Below are 22,191 nucleotides of genomic sequence, written 5' to 3'. Positions count from 1 at the left end.
GAATTTTTCATCTAAATTAGTTTTACCATATTATTTATTTGAAAATGTTATCTTCTTAAAGTGGAACAAATGGGATGAAAATGAATTAAGCTGTGTACCTATTCATACAAAAACCAGGTTTTTAGTTCACCTGACCTATAATTTCAAGTGAACTTTTTTGATCACCCATTGTCTGGGGTCCATCTGTCCATAAACTTTACACACTTTCAACATCTTCTCCAGAACAACAGGGTTGATTTCAACCAAACTGTATATTGAGTATCCATGGGTAAAGGAGAATCACATTCTTCAAATGAAAGGTCAAACTCCATTCAAAGGGAAGATAAGTAAGAAATAGCAAACATATGGTGGCATCATTTGATAGTCTTGTTCTCAAAGCAAAATATGTCATAATCTTTTGATATTATTTTAGGAATAAAAACGTATTTTATATCAAGCTATGTAAGTTAATATACATTTTATGCAAATTATGCTATTGAATTCAATCAGATTAAAAAGTAATCAAGCTAATTTTCTGTTTAATTATGTATTCTCTGAGTTGGATAGTGAATGCCCCATTTCGAATGATCATGTGACGTAGGGCACGGAATTTCGAAAGTCAGCAATTACATGGCGACATGAAAGTGTGGGCAGGCTGGAATATATAGGAAATAATCTTCTTCTCAAGAATAGTGAGGCTTTGATTAGTTGTATTAATATGCAAGCATCATTAGTAAGTGCAGATTTAAGTTTGTTCAATTTGTGGCCCCAGAGGGTAGAGTGGGGCCACAATAGGGGATCAGAGTTTACAAAGTTTCCTCATTTAATGCAGATTCCAAGTTGTTGAAATCAATGACCCTAGGGGTAGAATTGAGTTAAGATAGGGGATTAAAGTTTTACATGGGGATGTATATAGGAACAATCTTTAAAATGCAAGCATTTCAATGTAGTGCAGATTCATATTTGATTAGAGTTGGCTTAAATAGGGATTCCCAAGCTTTGCATGAGAATACATGTACATGGGAAAGGACCTCCCCACTTTAGCTATGATATATGACCCCCAATGATTTAGTAAAACATCAAAGTTTGAATTTTGCCATTTACAATGCCCCAAGATGTTCATCAATACCTTAACTTGCAGGTTTGGTATTTTATTTTACTGAAAAGTTTGTTAGCATGAAGAGCTACGCCGTCTTTTGAAGTCAGGGTTGTTTGTTTTTGTTAAATCTCTATTGATTTTTAATCGAGTGACTGGTTTTTTAAGCCTTTTTTTATATTGAGCACAAGGTTGTCCAGATTTCTCCTTTTTATTATGATTCTTTTTTGTAATAAAGAAAATTTTATCCAAAAGGCAAGACCGGACAATCTTGTGTCGGTGATAAAAATCTGCAAAAACTACATGTTTTCTCTCTACCTCATTTACTTGTCTTGACCTGCTGAATATCAAATCAGCCATGTGAAAATCTGTGCCACGCTAATGCTTGAAATACTTGTCAGGCCGCACGGTATTGTCGACTACATGTATACATACCAAATGGGGGGGGGGGGGGGGGGGGGGGGGGGCAGTCCCTTCCTCTTCCTGTTGCTACGTCCCTGTGTTATCTGGATTTTAATCGACAAGGAATACACATTTCAACACACTCTCTCTCTCTCAATGTCAGGCATTCAGTCTATTTTATCCGCTTAAATCTGTATGATCCAAAGTTCATTTATCAAAGTTATTAATTTTCCCTTGAAAGCAGCAGAAAACATTTAAAAAGTGAATAATTTATATCTAGAGAGTACACCTATGGTAGGCATCTATAAATAGCTCCACATGCGTCAGAGGATTTTATCAAGTTCAAGTTGTATAAATAGCACATTGTTATGGGATTTAAACGTGAATAAAGGAAAGCTGAATCAATTCGGGTAATAATTCTATAGTTTTCAGGCTGAGGGTAACCATTTGAAATATAGTTTTCTACCCTTTTCTTCCTGTGGGGATCCGGGTTAGAATAGGTTCTCAGTACCCCCTTGCTTGTCGTAAGAGGCAACTAAATGGGGTGGTCCTTCAGATGAAACCGCAAAAATTGAGGTCCTGTGTCACAGTAGGTGTGGCACGATAAAGACTCCTCCCTGCTCAATGGCCATAAGTACCGAGCATAGTCCTAAATTTTGCAGCCCTTCACTGGCAGTGGTGATGTCTCCATATGAGTGAAACATTCTCGAGAGGGACATTAAACAATATTCAATCAATCAATCCTATATATATCCCCATGTAAAACTTTAATCCCCTCTTGGATTTTGAAATAATTTGCTGCAGAATATAAGAAAAGAACTCAGTTTGTATGCAAGGTAAAGATAATGAACAGTGATCAATCTCATAACTCCTATAAGCAATACAAAATAGATAGTTGGGCAAACACGGACCCCTGGACACACCAGGGGTGGGATCAGGTGTCTAGGAGGACACTGTTGACCGGTCACACCTGTCGTGAGCCCTATCTCCTGATCAGATAAACAGAGTTATCCACAGTCAAAATCAGTGTGCCAAGAACGGCCTAAAACTCGGTTTGAAACACATCAGACAGCATTTGACCCAATGATAGGTTGTATTGATGAACTAGATCGTTATAACGACCATAGAATTTGCGAAATGCTGACTTCAATTGAGACTGTTGAAACCCCTGTACCATCAACTTGTTTGTCAGCAGCTTACCTCAATTTAAAAACTGACTATACGCAAAACAACCTCTTGCATATCGAATCAGTTGAGATATATAAACACCATATGCAGGTGATAATGGAATATTGCTACATAACTATGGGAAGTTGACGATGGAGAAGCTGAAATCATCCCATTTGTCATGCAGTTGAGTTGTCAGTTTGTATATGTATTATTTTTTGAGAATTTAATAAATGACTTGTAACTGTATGATATATACACTAATATGCTCATTAAACTGGGTACAAGTGCATTTATATTTGATCTAAAATGACATATTTCTGAAGATAGAAATGTTTGGTACATGTAATTACAATCTTGCTGTAGAAGATAATTTAATGAGATAATTATGATATTTTCATTGAGAAGAAGTAGTTACAGTTTCTACTGTCATCTGGCCCAGAAAATAGATGATTTCTGCAGGGATCCCAAAATCTGGCATTCAAATAAAGAATATATAAGCAAATCAAAACTACGTTTAATTTGATCCGAAATTGCTTTGTGTTGTTTGACAGGAGTGTGAAGTTGGCATAAAATTGACAAAAATGCCAAAAATCAATGAAAAACTTCATAAATTCAGGGTGTTTTCCTTTCAGAAAACATACAGTCCATGTGTCGAGCAAATTCATATTCAAATACATTTTTCATCTTCTCTTAATACACAATATATAATAATTGCCTTTTGCTCGACGGATGGGCACACCTTTTCCCAAGCAATAATCTGGATCAAATTTAACAGTTATCAAGGTCTTTTTGAAAAAAAGGCGGGGAAAACTTTTATTCATGACGTAATAATGCTATAAAATTAGAAATAACTTTGATTTAAGTTGCAATAGTATACTTGAAATATATTTAACTTATTCAAAACACAGATCAAGCTTGATTCAAGACACATTTAAATCAGAGAAATTTTCTGGGCCTTTTTATGTACACAATTGTACCTTGTTCTTATTTTGTTTCAAATATTGGATTGTGCGAGTTTTTTTTATAGCAGTAATGTACCACTGTTTTAGGGGAATCAATGAAATGTGTTGGACACGTGTATGTAAATCGAAAACTTTCTTTAGAAATTATAAAACTTGCATCAAATTACATTGTACATACATTTACCAAATATACAATTTTATATGAAAATTTGTATTGTTCCTCAGGCTAATGATTTTAACACCTGTCATCAATGAACTTTAATTTTCATTTTACTTTACAAAATCTTTGATATCTTCTCATTATAATCTTGCCAATCTCAATGTGAAAAATGATAATATTGTATTAGTGAATTGTTCATGTATACCAATCATGTCAGGCATTTTAAACAATTGCAAAACAGTGCACAGTCAATTACCTTATGACTGATCTCTATAGTGTTACATCTGTGTCTTCTACTGTCAGTGTTCTCTGGAGTGTTAAATCTGTGTCTTCTGCTGTCAGTGTTCTCTGGAGTGTTACATCTATGTCTTCTGCTGTCTGTTCTCTGGAGTGTTACATCTGTGTCTTCTGCTGTCAGTGTTCTCTGGAATATTACATCTGTGTCTTCTGCTGTCAGTGTTTTCTGGAGTGTTACATCTGTGTCTTCTGCTGTCAGTGTTTTCTGGAGTGTTACATCTGTGTCTTCTGCTGTCAGTGTTCTCTGGAGTGTTACATCTGTGTCTTCTGCTGTCAGTACTAGTGTTTTCTGGAGTGTTACATCTGTGTCTTCTGCTGTCAGTGTTTTCTGGAGTGTTACATCTGTGTCTTCTGCTGTCAGTGTTCTCTGGAGTGTTAAATCTGTGTCTTCTGTTGTCAGCATTCTCTGGAGTGTTACATCTGTGTCTTCTGCTGTCAGTGTTCTATGGAGTGTCACATCTGTATCTTCTGCTGTCAGTGTTCTATGGAGTGTTACATCTGTGTCTTCTGCTGTCAGTGTTCTCTTGAGTGTTACATCTGTGTCTTCTGCTGTCAGCATTCTCTGGAGTGTTACATCTGTGTCTTCTGCTGTCAGTGTTTTCTGGAGTGTTACATCTGTGTCTTCTGCTGTCAGTGTTTTCTGGAATATTACATCTGTGTCTTCTGCTGTCAGCGTTTCCGGAGTGTTACATCTGTGTCTTCTGCTGTCAGTGTTCTATGGAGTGTCACATCTGTGTCGTCTGCTGTCGGTGTTCTCTGGAATATTACATCTGTGTCTTCTGTTGTCAGTGTTCTCTGGAGTGTTACATCTGTGTCTTCTGTTGTCAGTGTTCTCTGGAGTGTTACATCTGTGTCTTCTGTTGTCAGTGTTCTCTGGAGTGTTACATCTGTATCTTCTGCTGTCAGTGTTCTCTGGAGTGTTACATCTGTGTCTTCTGCTGTCAGTGTTTTCTGGAGTGTTAATTATCCTCTCTATTTTCTGCTGTTAGTGAAGTTCAAAGAGACAAACATACACATGTATCACATACCACAGTGACTAAAAATGATTTGTGAGGTGGGGGTCTGAAAGTGAAAGGTGTTAAAAAAAACACCTCCACACCATGAACTTTTTAGTGCATATCAGTAGATTTTCAAAACTGTGAATCTCCCAGCGAGACCAGTAGTGTTAACATATATGGAAGTATTTTGTTGTTCAATTTTTGTGTCAGATTATGATAAATCTTTACACATCATGCTTGTTAATGTTAGCTATTTTGATACTTTCAGCCCATGCTTCTTTGGGAGGTCAGGATTTGAGAAGAAAGCCAGTACCTGATATTTATGCTGGGGTTCACAAAGAGGAGCAGAAGAAGCAGCAAAAGGTACAGCAGGCCACATACAGACGTCTATTTATGGACATAGAGCGGGAACAGGTCAAGGAAAACATACGACGGAAGGAACATCACAAACGTATACAAAAGTAAGAGAAGTAATTTACTATAAATGCTCAGGTGTTACATCTGGTGTAGAGAATGTAAGCAGGAAATATTAGAGATTTAACCTTTTATTATTGATTAATATAGTATTACTTATATATATAAACAAGTTTATACATGTAGCAATGAGTTAAGGACGAACAATTTTGATACTTCATTAAATATCCAATAAGTTCATAATATGTTTTAAAACTTTAGAGAGTGAAAATCACCTTAATGTAACTGAATTCATTATAAACATGTTGAACTTCGCTGAAATCATGTTTTACTGCATATTATGTTAAAAGTTCATCACTTATTGTAAAAATTGTTATACACTGTGTATATATAAGTTCCTAAATATTTCAGAATGGTTTAATATGTTTAGTATATGTTGAAAGGTTTCTTGAAATGGATAAAAATTACTGTATTTTCAGATTAAAACTTGAAAAGGAGGAGCAGAGGAGAAATGAGGAGGAGATGTCCTTGAGGTCAGTTGAACCTCGTGATCCCCTTACAGGGGAAACCTCACTGGAGGCCCTTCAGAGAGAAGTAGAGGAGCATCGGCATGTAGTGCAAGTCATGAGGGAAAACGAGGAGCGGATCAAGAAAATCAAAGAAATGGAAAGGTTGAATAAATTCAGGCTTTGCTTTCTTAAAAATATTTTGTTTTTCCTTTAACTCAGTGAAGATTTTACTCAAAGCAAACTTAGTTTATTCTCAGCTGAGTTGACATTTTTGCTTTATAGCTGTGTTTGAGTTTGCTTTGTGATAAGCAGTCCTTTCACACCTGTATATTTCACCTTTCTAGATGAAGGTTCAGTCAAAACTTAGGCATACATGCAAGTCTGAGTTTTTAGCTCACCTGAGCTGAAAGCTCAAGTGAGCTTTTCTGATCGCCTGTTGTCCGTCGTTTGTCTGTAAACTTTTCACATTTTCGACTTCTTCTCCAGAACCACTGGACCAATTTCAACTAAAATTGGCATAAAGTATTCTTGGGTGAAGGGCTTTCAAGTATCTTCAGATGAAGGGGAGATAATCACAAAAATATGGTGGGGTCATTTAAAAATCTTCTTCTCAAGAACCACTGGGCCAGAACAGCTGAAATTTACATGAAAGCTTCCTGACATAGTGGAGATTCAAGTTTTTTCAAATCATGACACCTGGAGCTAGGGTGGGGCCATAATAGGGGATCAAAGTTTTACATACAAATATATAGATTGATTGATGTTTTCTGCCACACTCAACAATTTTTCAGTTAATCTGGTGGCGCCCAGGTTTTATTGGTGGAAGAGAGAACCCAGATACAATGTACCTGGGAAGAGACCACCGACCTTCCAAAAGTAAACTGGGAAACTTTCTCACTTACCGGTGCAAGCAAGATTCGAACCCGCACCAACAGAGGTGAGAAGCCGTGTGATTTTGAGCGTGATGCTCTAACCACTCGGCCACGGAGGCCCCTACAAATATATAGAGAAAATCTTTAAAGATCTTCTCAAGAGACCACTGGGCCAGAACTGACATTTACCTGAAAGCTTCCTGACATAATGGAGATTCAAATTTGTTAAAATCATGACCCCTGGATGTAGGATGGGGCCACAGCAGGGAATCAAAAATTTTCATACAAATATATAGGAAAATTCTTTGAAAATCTTCTTCTTAAGAACCACTGGGCTAGGAAAGTACAAATTGACATGAAAGCTTTCTGACATTGTGCAGATTCAAGTTTGTTCAAATCATGGCCTCTGGGGGTAGGTTTGGGCCACTATTGGGGATCAAATTTTTACATACAAATATATAGAGAAAATCTTCTCAAGAACCATTGGGCCATAGAAGTTGACATTTATATGAAAGCTTCCTGACATAGTGCAAATTCAAGTTTGTAAAAATCATGATCCCTGTGGGTAGGTTGGGGCCACAATAGTGATCAAAGTTTTACATGCGAACATTTTGGGAAAATCTTTAAATATGGGCCAAGGTGACTTGGGTGAGCGATATGGGCCATGGGCCTCTTGGCATTAGTCCTGCTGGCGGAGTCAAATAGGGGCTCTGTCACATATTAGTTTCCAGACATTTTTAGCTCAGATGAGCTGAAAGCTCAAGTGAGCTTCTTTGATCACTTTATGCTTGGCATCCTTTGATAAACTTTTTGTATATTTTAGGTTTGTTGAGGCACTAAAACAACAGTTAAAAGAAAAGATGGATAAACGTGGAGTAGAACTACCGCCGCTGTGTTGTTGCGGAATGACTCTGTGGGACACCAGTCCTGACACTTGTGCTAATAACTGTGTATATTACAGAAACCCCAGAGGTATGACTCCCGTCAACCCTTAATCATGTCCTATACTAATGTCAATAACTTTACTGTGATGGAAGGGATGTAGATTGATTGATTGTATCTTGTTCAATTTAGGCCTATGCTCAGTGCTTATGGCCATTGAGCAGGGAGGGATCTTTATTGTGCTACACCTGCTGTGACATGGGACCTCGGTTTTTGCGGTCTCCTCCGAAGGACCGCCCCATTTAGTCGCCTCTTATGACAAGCAAGGGGGTACTGAGGACCTATTCTAACCCGGATCCCCATTGGAAAGGATGTAGAGACATGTATATAGTAAATACACGTATTAGACAGCAGCCTTTTCAGCTATTCTTCAAATTAAATATCCACATCGAATTAGAAATGGTTAGAAATTTTAAAGTGCATACGCTTTATTTTTCCTTTTTTGATGCTTCAAAGATGATGAATTTCGTGAACAAGAAGCCTATTCATGATTGGGCACCAGTCGCGAATCGGGAGTTTACAATAGATACAGTACCGTACTAAAACGCTGTCCAAAATATTTAGAATTAAAAGCAAATATATTGATCATAAAGAAGAATATTTAATCAAAATCATCATCAGAATTTGTTTGACAGGCAGCATCATGTATATCAGAGATTAAGCGCTTTTTAACACTCATAATTATAATTACACTGATGCCTGGAGTACCTAAGGTACCAAATTACACTGCATACATGCTCACAACATCCAACAGTATGTTTTCCGCATTTCCATTGACATATTAACTGATGTGAATGAGAAACCTCAGATGTTTTGTGGTCTAAATCAAATGTGGAATAGCGTTTTCTGTATGGTGCAGTATTAATGATTTGATTTGGATTCAGTTTTTCCCCAACAAATGTTTTAAACAGCATTTACAACCTACTGGTATTACTATACCGAATATGATAAAGGCATCAGTTCTCACCTCTTTTGGTACAACTCTGAGGCCGGTTTTACAGTTCCAGAATGCACATTTGCTGTTAGATTTCCCAGCAAATACAAATGGGACAGAAACAGACACTTGATTTAAATTGCTTTTGTTTTTGTACTGAACTGTAGTTCACTCTGCTTTTAGACAGTCTACACTGGTTGCATATTTGGCTTTTGTCATGATCTCTTCAAGTAACTTCTGAAGCATTGTTGAAATTGTTCTCTTTAACTTTCCTTTAAGTTGGCATTTACAAAAACAACATCCATGCTTCACAGGAGGCCCCATACTTGTTTACATTTATTCACTAGCTGCATGTTGGAATCAACTACTTGTGATCGTCATTAAGACTGTATACCATGAGTAAAACTTAGCATAAAATGCCAGAGACAAATAATCATGGGAAGTCTAGTAATTCATAAGTACAAAAATAGGTAGGAAAAATCGTTATTCCAACCACGGGTATGCAATCTAGGCCTGTCCAAAAATTCAATGAAACTGTCGCTATACCACCTCGGCTATCCATCCCATGAAGAATTTTTGAATTTCAAGCTATCTAAAGTCACACCACGTGGACATAGAAATTTTCTTGATATTACGACAAAAGTTATACACAAGAAGTAAGTTTTTTGCTTAGAGTTGGTCAAGTCTCCATACTTTTATTTACAAAACATTTTACACCTGAATATGTACTAACATATTTTCCTCAGTTTTCAATGGAGACTTGGCCCACTCCATGTGAAAATCTGCTTGGAAAAGTCAAATTTACTTTTATTTTATGCGTTTTTTTGCATATACATGTATGTGATTTTGAATAGGATTTTTTTAATGTTCCTTTGAAATGGGCACATCATAAAAGCATTTTTGGAAACTATGGATTGATTGTTTTAACTAGAATGCAAATTTTTCTTTTCCTGGAGAGTTTCAAATTTAACTTTCATATTTGTCCATCTGTGGGTTCTCGGCACGATAAAGTCACCCAACTTCTTTTGAATAAGTTTGCAGAGTTTATATAAAGACATGTATTTGTCAAATGGCAAACATACTCGTGCATTATCAATGAAAGGGAATTTAACAAATGTTTATGTCATAAAATATTATAACAGTGAATTGGTTGAAAAAGAAGAAAATTGGTTCATTTTGTTTCAATTTGGGGTCCTTTTAGGATGCAAAAGTATCATCAAATTTTGTCATAATCCCACTTATTAATTGTTATCTTGTTTCTTTTTCAGGATATGCTAAGGCCTTACAGTCCCTTCTGATGACAAACGAAATATCATGAGATGTTTGAAGACTATTGATTTTAATGTTGAAATCAAAGGAACTTTCTGATTTATTTTATGTGATAAATTGCATTTAAAATCAATTTATCTTCTTAGAATTTTTGTTGATATTGTGATGAACAAACGAAATTGACCATATATCTCTAATGATGGCATGTCAGTTTCATTTATGTAATTTGTACTCGACTCACTGCTGGTCTTAAGTACCAATGTCTTATATCTGTCAGTAAAACAGTTTCTGTGAAACTAGAATGACATGTTTAAGCTTTTTTAGCTCATCTGAGCCTAGAGCTCAAGTCAGCTTTTCTGATCACCTATGCCTGTTGTCTGTCCCTCTGTTTGTCCATAAACTTTTCACATTTTCATCTTCTCCAGAACAACTGGGCCAATTTCAATCAGACTTGGCACAAATCGTCCCAGGGTTCTACCATGGAGGCCTGTCAGGGTTCACCATGGTTGAATTTAAATTCATATCTTCCAAATAAAATTACTCATGATCCTCGCTGACTGTGTATAAATATTTAGGGTTACACCGCATTGCCTAGATCTATAAAGCAAAATGTATTTTTTAAAATGCTCAGTTATTCGAAAAATACATGTACATAATTGTTTCAACATATGAATTCAGTTTATTCAAATCATGGCCCTGGAGGGCAGAGTGGGTCTTCTAGGCTGTCCAGCACTTTTTGTCAGAAAATAAGGGCTAATTATAGGGATAAAATTTAAGAAATTTTAGGGATAACATGAGGAATTTTATAACTAATTTAGAGCAGTTTAAATGGACTTGCCTTTGCAAAATATTAATTCACTGAATGAACACAACAGGATTGTTTGTTTGTTTTACATCCCGTTGAGAATTTTTCACTCGTATTGAGACGACACCAATTGTAGGTGAAGTACCACAAATTTAGACCTATGCTTAGTGCTCAGGACTGTAGAAGTGAGTGAGGGTTCTTTAACATGCACAACGACTTCCGCAATATGGAACCTCCGTTTTTAAGGTCTTATCTGAAAAACCCGTGAATTTCACTTCTAAATGCCGAGTGTTTGGCGAAGGAGCAATCGCTATCTACGTTTACTTCTTAGGTTTGACGCGGCCATGGCACTAGTGGGTCTCAAACTCACAACCTCTCGGTTACTAAGCGAACGCTCCACCACTAAGCTACCATGACCGGTGAACACAACAGGAAGGCAATATCATATGAATATGGACAGTTGAACAGATAATGGAATTTATCACCTAATTCTTGTTTGTTAAAAAGAGTACATATTCGTTCAGACCTATCACTACATAAAAACCTGCCAGTTTCAATATGGCTACTACATGTACATCTAAAGTGACAAAATCTTGTGGTAGTTTATTGTTGAATAATTTTCAAAAGTTGACATACATCCTATAATTAGAACATTTAGACGAATTATATAATTGATCTTTCCAGGTTTCAACAAAAGTATCGTAACCTTTTTAGATAAATGAAAATTAACATCTAAGTATTGATCATCCCAAATCTGGATATTGGCCTTCCTTGTCCCAACTAAGATATCTTTTATACAGTTTAATCACTGAGTGATACAAATTTTCTTTACCTAACTTGGGTAAAATGCTGTACAAAGTATATAATAGGAGACCTTTTCATGTTTACCATTTATAATGCGTTCCCGAAAACCAATCATTCTAATACGAATAGACATAGGTGTTCCACCAAGTTCACCATTTATTATATACCCATCAATGTATCGTTCCTTGATACTGTGGATTTCACAGCGTGTGATCCGGTTTTCCGGATCACCACACTGTGGTTTTCTGATTCCGTAGTTTTGAACATATTTTATTGTACATACATGATATACAAAAGGATAAGAAACAAGTTCAAATAACTTACGAGTTCTTCTCCTTAAAAGTATAACAATATAATATTGTAGAAAATTAATGTACAAGAAATATAAATTGAACATCAATTGAATCTTTTGGTTTCATGAATAAACGACTGAACATAAGAAAAACTACACTTGTTTAACTCAGAAGATAAAGCATTATTACCCCAAAGTAGAAGGTGGACATCCATAATAACTAGATCATTTAACCTCAGCAAGCTATCCATTAATTTATATCTAGCATTTGAATATTTACTGCAAATAAAGAAGAAATGATAAGCGTCTTCTTTCATACCACAAGAACATAACGGAGAATCAACAATATTGCGTCTATATAGATCGTAATTCAAAATACAGGTGTGTCTAAGTTTGGTATGAATTATATTCAGAAAACGAGTACCATAGGAAAAATATGTCGGTGGTTTGGGATTGTTGATATTTTTGGAGCTAACACTCTTACGAAATTGCTTAACTGAAGTAACTTGTCTTGATTCTATATCAAGTGAATTCCATTTTGATAAAGCATCAGGTACAAATGATTTCTTTAAAAGTTCAAGTCGACATTTTGGTATTTTATAATTGTCTCCATAACGGAGATTGTACTTGGATGTATTATTTATTTTTCTTGGGATCGTTTCTTGTAGATACTCGGGAACATCATTATTTTGAACTCTGAAGATGGTAACTAATATAGCGATTGTTCGTCTAAACGACGGAGGCTCTAAGCCAGTTTCTAAATATAAAGAATCTCTAGATGCTATTACAGGAAGGCCAGTAATTATTCGCGCTGCACTTAGTTGGACTTTTTCTAACAAATCACTATCATATGCATTACAACCATCCCAAACTACTGAGGCATATTCTAAAGCTGGTCTAATAAAAGTAGTGTATATTTTTAATAGAGTGTTTCTTCCTAAAGTAAATTTTAGCTTTTTAAGAAGTCCTAAATTTTTGTAAGCGTTACTTGTTATTGTATTTATATAATGTGACCAACCCAAATCACGTGAAATGAACAACCCTAAATGTTTGTTCACTGGCACATATATATTCCAACTGACAATTTTGAAAAAATAATTTTGGAGGATCAATATCCTTATTCAATGTAAAAAAAAAAAAAAAAAAAATACAGCTTTTGTTTTAGAGGGGTTAAATTTTAACAACCATTGTTTAGACCATTCATCTAGAACACGAAGATCATGATCGATTCAACGTAAATTCAATTTCATGTAAGTTCTTGGATGCATATTGAATGGAGTTATCATCAGCAAATAATCTACAAAAAGACAGCATATTTTCAGCAACATCATTAACATAAATTAAAAACAATACTGGTCCAAGAACAGAACCTTGGGGTACCCCTGCATTTACACTTGCACTTGAAGACAAATGGTCTTTATACATAATTTTTTGGCGACAAGAAAGATAATCAGAAAACCATTCAAGAATATTACCTTTAATCCCATAAGTTTGTAATTTAAATAGAAGACCTTTGTGCCAAACTCTATCAAAAGCTTTAGATAGATCACAGAAGACCATGCAACAAGATTTACTATCGTCTATGCTTTTTGCAATGTTGTGATAAGTTTCTAATAGTTGAAAAACTGTAGAATGACCTGGTAAAAAACCAGCTTGGAATTTGTAGAATAAGTTGTTTTTATGAAAAAAATTATATAAATATTTAAAAATTATTCTTTCCATAACTTTGCTAACACAGCTTAAAAGGGACACAGGTCTATAATTACTAGGCAAAGAAGGATCATCCTTTTTGAAAAGAGGTAGAACATGTGACTCTTTCCAGAAGTTAGGAAAAGATTTTTCGCGCAGAGATTTATTGAAAAGCATACATAGTGGTTTAGAAATGACATGTGTTGTTGACTTTAGCATCCTATGACTTATACAATCGGGCCCAATAGCCTTGTTGACAGGAATATTGGATATTATATCTATGACCTCTTGTTCTTCAATAAAAATATCAGTAAGGCTGTCATTCCGTATCAGTATCCTCTGAAACTGATGACGTCACAATGCAACAACGCAACGTTATTTGTGGAAAATATTGACCGCGTCACAAAACAAAACTGTGTACACAAAACATAATTTCATGGTATGTCTGTGTTTTTGATAATTTGGATTACATTTATTATCTTATAAATGTGGATTTAAAATGCAGAAGGGGGTATATAATAAATTTATCATTACTACAGTAACTTGATCCGAAGAGTTGGATCACGTCTCGTTGACAGGCGCGGATCATCAGATCAAACTCGACGCTTCGCGTCTCGTGTGATCTGATGATCCGCGCCTGTCAACTCGACGTGATCCGACTCTTCGGATCAAGTTACTGTAGTAATAATATATATTTATTATATACCCATCAATGTATCGTTCTTTGATACTGTGGATTTCACAGCGTGTGATCCGGTTTTCCGGATCACCACCCTGTGGTTTTCTGATTCCGTATCAGTATCCTCTGAAACTGATGCCGTCACAATGACGTCACAATGCATCAACGCAATGTTTTTTTTTGCTTAAAATATTGGCCGCGTCACATAAACTGCGTACACAAAATATAATTTCACTGTATGTCTTTTGATAATTTGGATTACATTTATTATCTTATAAATGTGGATTTAAAATGCATGAGGGTATATAATAAATTTATCATTACTACAGTAACTTGATCCGAAGAGTTGGATCACGTCTCGTTGACAGTCAATTCGACGTGATCCGACTCTTCGGATCAAGTTACTGTAGTAATAATATATATATAGTTACTGTAGTAATAATAATAATAATAATTATATATATATATATATATATATATATATATATATATATATATTAAAAGAAATAGAATAAACAGTACACAAAGTTAAAAATTTAACGCAAGCGCTTTCATTTTATAATCCTCAGGCGTTACATTTTAAAATAAAAAACTATTTTAAAATGTAACGCCTGAGGATTATAAAATGAAAGCGCTTGCGTTAAATTTTTAACTTTGTGTACTGTTTATTCTATTTCTTTTAATATTTTATACCGGACACTGTGATTTTTTTTAAAAACACAATTTGGATATATATATATATATATATATATGTTTTACGGCGTGACCGTGTTTGAGGGCGAAGCAAACAAATTTTGGAATTAGTATCTATATCCAAAACAGAACAAAAACAACCCGAAGTTAGCACGAGGACGGAGCTATATCAAAGCATCCTAATTTTGGATATTTGATCCGCCTATATATTGAACGCGGGAAATATAAGGCAATTGATGTTAACAGTACATTGTGACGACATATTCAGCGTCGTTATTTAGCAAATTTACAAACATAGCGTTTGAACCACAACAACAAACATGGCGTTAATGGTGGAGTGATTATATATGATTAGGAAAATAAGATTTACATGCTTTTACGAATTTTATGTAACATCTCAGAACGACGTGAACTAGGGTAGACGAGATTCAAAATGGAGGAATACATGTCCACGCGCTAGTATTCGAATCGACGCCATTAGGTACCAAACTTTTCAAGTTCAATAGGTATGGTTTAATTTTTCATTATTTTCCTATATTTTCCTTTTAAACATGTATATACGTGTTACCTATAGGAAGAGCTCCGTTCTCACGGCCCTTCGGGCCGTGAGAGGGCTTCGCCCTCTATTATTGTTATTATTACTACAGTAACTTGATCCGAAGAGTCGGATCACGTCGAGTTGACTTCACGCGAAGCGTCGAGTTTGATCTGATGATCCGCGCCTGTCAACGAGACGTGATCCAACTCTTCGGATCAAGTTACTGTGGTAATGATAAATTTATTATATACCCCCTTATGCATTTTAAATCCACATTTATAAGATAATATGTTTTACGGCGTTACCGTATTTGAGGGCGAAGCAAAAAAGTTTTGGCATTATTATCTATATCCAAATCAGGACAAAAACAACCCGAAGTTAGCACGCGGACGGAGCTGTATCAAAGCATCCTAATTTTAGACATTTGATCCGCCTATATATTGAACGCGGGAAATATAACGCAATCGATGTAAACAGTACATTGTGACGTCATATTCAGCGTCGTTATTTAGCAAATTTACAAACATAGCGTTTGAACCACAACAAAAAACATGGTGTTAATCATGGAGTGATTATATATGATTAGGAAAATAAGATTTACATGCTTTTACGGATTTTATGTAACATCTCAGAACGACGTGAACTAGGGTAGACGAGATTCAAAATGGAGGAATACATGTCCACGCGCTAATATTCGAATCGACCCCATTGGTACCAAACTTTTCAAGTTCCATCGGTATGGTTTAATTTTTCATTATTTTCCTATATTTTCCTTTTAAACATGTATATACGTGTTACCTATAGGGAGAGCTCCGCTCTCACGGCCCTTCGGCCTCTAATAAATGTAATCCAAATTATCAAAAACACAGACATTCCATGAAATTATGTTTTGTGTACGCAGTTTCGTTTGTGACGCGGTCAATATTTTCCACAAATAATGTTGCGTTGATGCATTGTGACGGCATCAGTTTCAGTAGTCTGGCGCATGCCTGACCCAATTTCCGCTAATGTAGCGTAGCGGAAATTGGGTCAGGCATGCGCCAGCCTACAGTTTCAGAGGATACTAATACGGAATCAGGAAACCACAGTGTGGAGATCCGGAAAACCGAATCACACGCTGTGAAACCCACAGTATCAAAGAACGATACATTGATGGGTATATAATAAATAATTATATATTAGTGATGAAACAATTGTCGCCGACAATCAATTGTTGATCGCTTTCGGCTGGTCGATTCCATTTATCATAATCGATTGTCGCCCGAACACAAATCCAAAATAAATTCATCAACTACGTCTGCATTTATTAAGGAGAAGGTTTCCGATATCATCATCACGAATATTGAAATCAGTTGATAACTAATCCGAGATTCCTCCGACTCTTACCCCCGCTTTTATATTGTGACGTGCGAAGGAGAGTCGGAGCGGACTCCATATTGAAAAGTGGGAATTCAGCGACATCAACTACTGTTTATGCTGTACCTACCGTTTACAACTTTATTTCGCGAATCTAGATAGGATTCAGTTACAGGATGAGTATTCTTCAAGTTAATCAAGACTACTTTGACACCGATTGGAATTTTGTGTGCTGACGTCATGTGCTAAGAAGTCGAATGACAGGGAGTCAAATTGATGCTTTATTTGTCGACAAAACATTGTATTAGTCCTGATTACATGTAACAGTGTAGAATCCGATAACGGAATCCTCGCATCGTGGATGGTAGGTCCACGAATTAAAGTTGTAAAAGGTAGGCTATGCAGCGACACCGCTCTGACTCTTCCCTAGTTAGAATAATCTAACTGTGTCTCGGTTTAACGATAGAACATTCTATCTAACTCTCCCCCGCACATGTCACGATATAAAAGCGGGGGTAAGGATCGGAGGAGTATTGGATTAGTTGATATATATCCCTACCCAGCGAAAGTCAAGTCCGACGTCTGAATTTTTTTTTTTTTTTTTTGATTTCTTGAAACTAAAGCCAATCTGGATGCCATGGCTAGAAAATCCACCCATTTCATTCCTCGTTAATTGACTAATAGATGTGTGTATGTTGCACATATCCATAAAACTAAAACGAAATAACCCCCAAAAAGATAAACATTTATTAACTACATGTAAATACCAATTATATCAATCATTGATCGATGCAGTATTTTCGATTTTGATCGATTATACAAAAAATTCTGATCATTCAACACCACCATATACATGTATCATACAGATAAGATTATAAGACTCTCTTATGGTAGCCATGAAATATAAGGTGATTCCACCCGAGGGTTGCAAAAAAGCTGTGAAACCCGAGGCTTTGCCGAGGGTTTTACCGCTTTTTTGCAACCCCGAGGGTGGAATCACCTTAATTCATAAGAGAGTATTTTTCTCTCATATTTCTAGTCTAGAGTTTTCCGTTTTCCTTGTGCCTAGCGACGCCATTTTGAGAATTTTCCAATATTAATTATGTTTTCGCTGTACACTAAAAATTTCTACGACCTTCTTTTTGGCAACTACGTTGCCGACAAAAAATCGGCCGACGAGTATATAAGTGAATTGTATTAGAGTTATTCCTCTTTGAATAAATCAATAATCAGGGTGATGCGTGACGTAACTCGACAGTCCATCAGCGCGAAACATTTTGACAGACCTAATCAGGTTTAACTTCATTTCAAAACAATCAACGTTCTAGGTGACAGAAAACAGTAGGAGGATTATGGAGGGTGATACTGAAGCATTTTCAGAAATCCCCGGTCCTAATGGAGATACAATGTTAATTTACAGCAATTTTGATGTAGAAAACTGTTTTAAAACGATTTCTGAAATCTAAAATCCCGAGGACTTGGCAATAAAACGAGAAAAGTAGAACCATTATCTTCCGACGTATTTCAACGACTTATAGATGCTAAACAGATGGGAAACGGTAAAAAAAAAAAAAAACTTGCTTCAGTATAAGGTAACATTCCTTAAGCAAATAAATAGCAGCATCAGATCTGTAAACATTCCCGTTCATATGATGACGCCACGTAAACATTTAGTTCTACAACTCTTACAAATTATATGAAATATTGAAAACGGGCGAGTTTGGTAAATCCGAAAAAATAAATAAAAATCAGCAATGGAATAAAGCTACAAAACCCAGACTTTAGCATGTTTCACAATGTCAATAGTACTGGAAACGTAACCATTAAAGTAAACTCTCTGAAGGAATGAAATAGTCAAATATCGTTGTACAGTATACCATGTATTTATGTTTGGGTCAATGACCCCCCCCCCATTTAAAAAAAAAAATGTTTATCAACTTGTTGTGTTTTAGGTATATGATATAAACAATATCACACTCTAATGTTGATCTCAGACCTGGGATTGCCCCTCGAGTGATCTCGGCATCCCAGGTCCGAGATCAACATTAGAGTGTGATATTCTATATTACCCATGTGAGACAACCATGTGAGATTTTTCTATATCATATACCTAGTAGTGTATCAGCCCTGATACACCTATCTTGGCTAGGGTGAGACAGCTGCAAGTAGGTAGGGCTGTCTCGCCCTAAGGGCCGAGATATCTCTGTCTCGGCCCGTTGTCAAGGGGCTGTCTCGCCCTCAAATTTCAAATGGCTATTTCTTCTTTAATCTTTTGAAATCTAACATAACTACATGAAAAAATTATGTTAGACACAATTTTTTTTTTCAAATATAATACTTTCTTCCACGACAAAATTTAATTTAAGCAGAAAAATTAAATAAAAACGTTTTCAAAAACAGCGCTAAATTGTAGGGAGTATCGAAGCAAAGGGGGGTAACCCAAGTAACAATTGTTTATTTAGAACAATAACACGTTTAACTTCATTTAAAAACAATCAACGTTCTAGGCGACCGAAAACAGTAGGAGGATTATGGAGGGTGATACTGAAGCATTATTAGAAATTCCCGGTCCTAATGGAGATCAAAATGTTAATTTACGGCAATTTTGATGTAGAAAACTGCTTTAAAACGATTTCTGAAATCTAAAATCCCGAGGACTTGGCAATAAAAAGAGAAAAGCAGAACCAATATATTCCGACGTTTTTCAACGACTTATAGATGCTAAACAGATGGGAAACGGTAAAAAAAAAAAAAAACTTACTTCAGTATAAGGTAACATTCCCTAAGCAAATAAATAGCAGCATCAGATCTGTAAACATTCCTGTTCATACAATGACGCCACGTAAACAAAGTTCTACAACTCTTACAAATTACATGAAATATTGAAAACGGGCGAGTTTGGTAAATCCGAAAAAAGAAATAAAAATAATTCACTTAGTATTCATTAGCAAGCCCCTAGGGGCTGCTTAATAGTGTATACATGTACATGAACAACACAGCGATAGATATGACGAGTTTCTCAGCCAAGCAGTTCAGTTAATTGAAACGTCCAGATTCTAGACCACATGAGCCCGTAGGGCGAGGGCCGAGATCAACTCTCAGGGCCAATCCCAGGTCCGAGATCAACATTAGAGTGTGATATTCTATATTTATTATATACCCATCAATGTATCATTCGTTGATACTGTGGATTTCACAGCGTGTGATCCGGTTTTTCGGATCACCACACTGTGGTTTTCTGATTCCGTATCAGTATCCTCTGAATCTGATGCCGTCACAATGACGTCACAATGCTTCAACGCAACGTTATTTGTGGAAAATATTGACCGCGTCACAAAACAAAACTACGTACACAAAACATAATTTCATGGTATGTCTGTGTTTTTGATAATTTGGATTACATTTATCATCTTATAAATGTGGATTTAAAATGCAGAAGGGGGTATATAATAAATTTATCATTACTACAGTAACTTGATCCGAAGAGTTGGATCACGTCTCGTTGACAGGCGCAGATCATCAGATCAAACTCGACGCTTCGCGTCTCGTGTGATCTGATGATCCGCGCCTGTCAACTCGACGTGATCCGACTCTTCGGATCAAGTTACTGTAGTAATAATATATATGTCTCACACTGCTGCGACGTCATTGGATTGTGACGTCATGTATTTTCTATGATTTACGTTACACGGTGAAGATTTACGTTACACAGTGAAGTAAAAATATTTTACATTGTTATCTTTAAATCTTAATGCATATAGCTTTCTGTTGGACAACCTTGGGGTTTTTAGTTTACACTTACAGTGTAAACCATTTTTGGGTATGATCTTTCTGCCTATCTAATTAGTTTTTGCATCGAAGTTCAAATGAGGATTTTGATAATTCAGAATTTTCTTAAAGCTCCTAAATTTGTGCACTAAACTGTAGATAAAATGTGAGAAAAATAATCCTTCATTATTTACTAGTGTGGGATAGGGAAAGTCCACCTCGGGAACAAGATTCGCTGTCTAGGACTCGGCAAAGCCTCGTCCTAGACTGCGAATCTTGTCCCCTCGGTGGAATTTCCCTATCCCACACTCGTACTAATGAAGGATTCTATTAATCTCACATGGCTGTCTCACATGGGTAAAGTCGATCTCACACTGGTGATAATGTGAGAAAGAAATATCTTACATACCTTTCTTTCATAGAATATCTGTATCTTACATACGTAGATATGAGAGAAAATTTTATTCCAATTTTGGGCCCAAAGGGCATAACAGCAAGACAGCTTTTAAAGAAGGAAATTTCAAAAAAGAAAGTTTACAACATTAACTACGATTATATTAACTGCAAACTACATGTGGTTGTAGTATGTTGGACAAACGAGTACATACATATATGAATTGCAAATCAGGTGTATATACACAAGTGAATGGAGAATATCAACATATGAATAATAAACTATAATGATTTTTGCAGTTATAAAACATCGCTTCTTTTTCAATTTGTCTATTACTGGTTTGTCTTCATTAATCATCAACCAAGTAAATTTGTCCTTATTTGTTAAATAGATTTAAAAAAAATTGTTGAGCTTGTATATACCATGAAAAAACATATTTTTCTCTTCAACATAGAATGGACAATCAATGAGGAAATGAAATTCATCTTCTACGCAATTTAGGTTACATAATTCACATATTCTTTTGTTTCTTTCTAAAGAAATCTTCTGGCTAGTATTGCTTTTTATAAATCCATATCTTCCTCTTTCAATTCGAATACATGTCAGTTTTCAACTTTCAGTTTATGTATTTACAAAATTCAAGATGCAATCTTTCAAGGATGTTATCTTCATAACCCCACACTTCTGCTGCATACATTAAGATGGGAGCAATCGGTGAATCACACAATTGTAGCATTAGCCTTGTTTAGGGCAATATCGGGAGTGGCTTATTAGTCCAATTCTTACATGGCAGTCTCTCCTACAATTGTTGCAGACGTAGTTGGAAGGGGCATTTGGAGTCTGCTTTTATTATCTCTCTTTCCTTCTTGTTCTCTTTCCCTTCAGCTGTTAACTTCTCTTTTCTTCCCCTCGTCTGACTCTCACCGCAAGTTTCCAGGCACTGTGATCGTTCGCAAGCGATTCCCAGGTGTTTGGGTCAATGCCTGTCAGTTTCACGTCCCGCTTGCAAACGTCCTTGAAGATGCAGGCTTTAATACAAATTTGATCACAAGAGAAAAAGACGGAGAAAATCATTCGCTTCAGTACCCACATACATGTATACATGTACACAGCTTAAATCCATATACATTCTGAACCACTGGCTACAAAGCCCTGAAATATGATCGACT

General features: G+C 36.0%; 1 protein-coding gene across 1 annotated transcript in view; it reads left to right on the top strand.

The window, feature by feature from the left end:
* Positions 1-10,306, top strand: part of LOC125658918 (caldesmon-like) — a 41,976-nt gene extending 31,670 nt beyond the window's left edge. Inside the window, exons 8-11 of the mRNA XM_048890372.2 lie at positions 5,333-5,525; positions 5,958-6,149; positions 7,683-7,831; positions 10,004-10,306. Of these exons, the coding sequence (XP_048746329.2) occupies positions 5,333-5,525; positions 5,958-6,149; positions 7,683-7,831; positions 10,004-10,053 (584 nt within the window). The 3' untranslated portion in view covers positions 10,054-10,306. The remainder of the gene's footprint in view (positions 1-5,332; positions 5,526-5,957; positions 6,150-7,682; positions 7,832-10,003) is intronic.
* The last annotated feature ends 11,885 nt before the right edge of the window (positions 10,307-22,191 follow it).

Source organism: Ostrea edulis, chromosome 9 (genome assembly GCF_947568905.1).
Source record: "Ostrea edulis chromosome 9, xbOstEdul1.1, whole genome shotgun sequence".
In the NCBI taxonomy this organism is placed as follows: domain Eukaryota; kingdom Metazoa; phylum Mollusca; class Bivalvia; order Ostreida; family Ostreidae; genus Ostrea; species Ostrea edulis.
The sequence above is the reverse complement of the archived record's forward strand: the minus strand, read 5'-3'. Positions and strand labels throughout refer to the sequence as shown.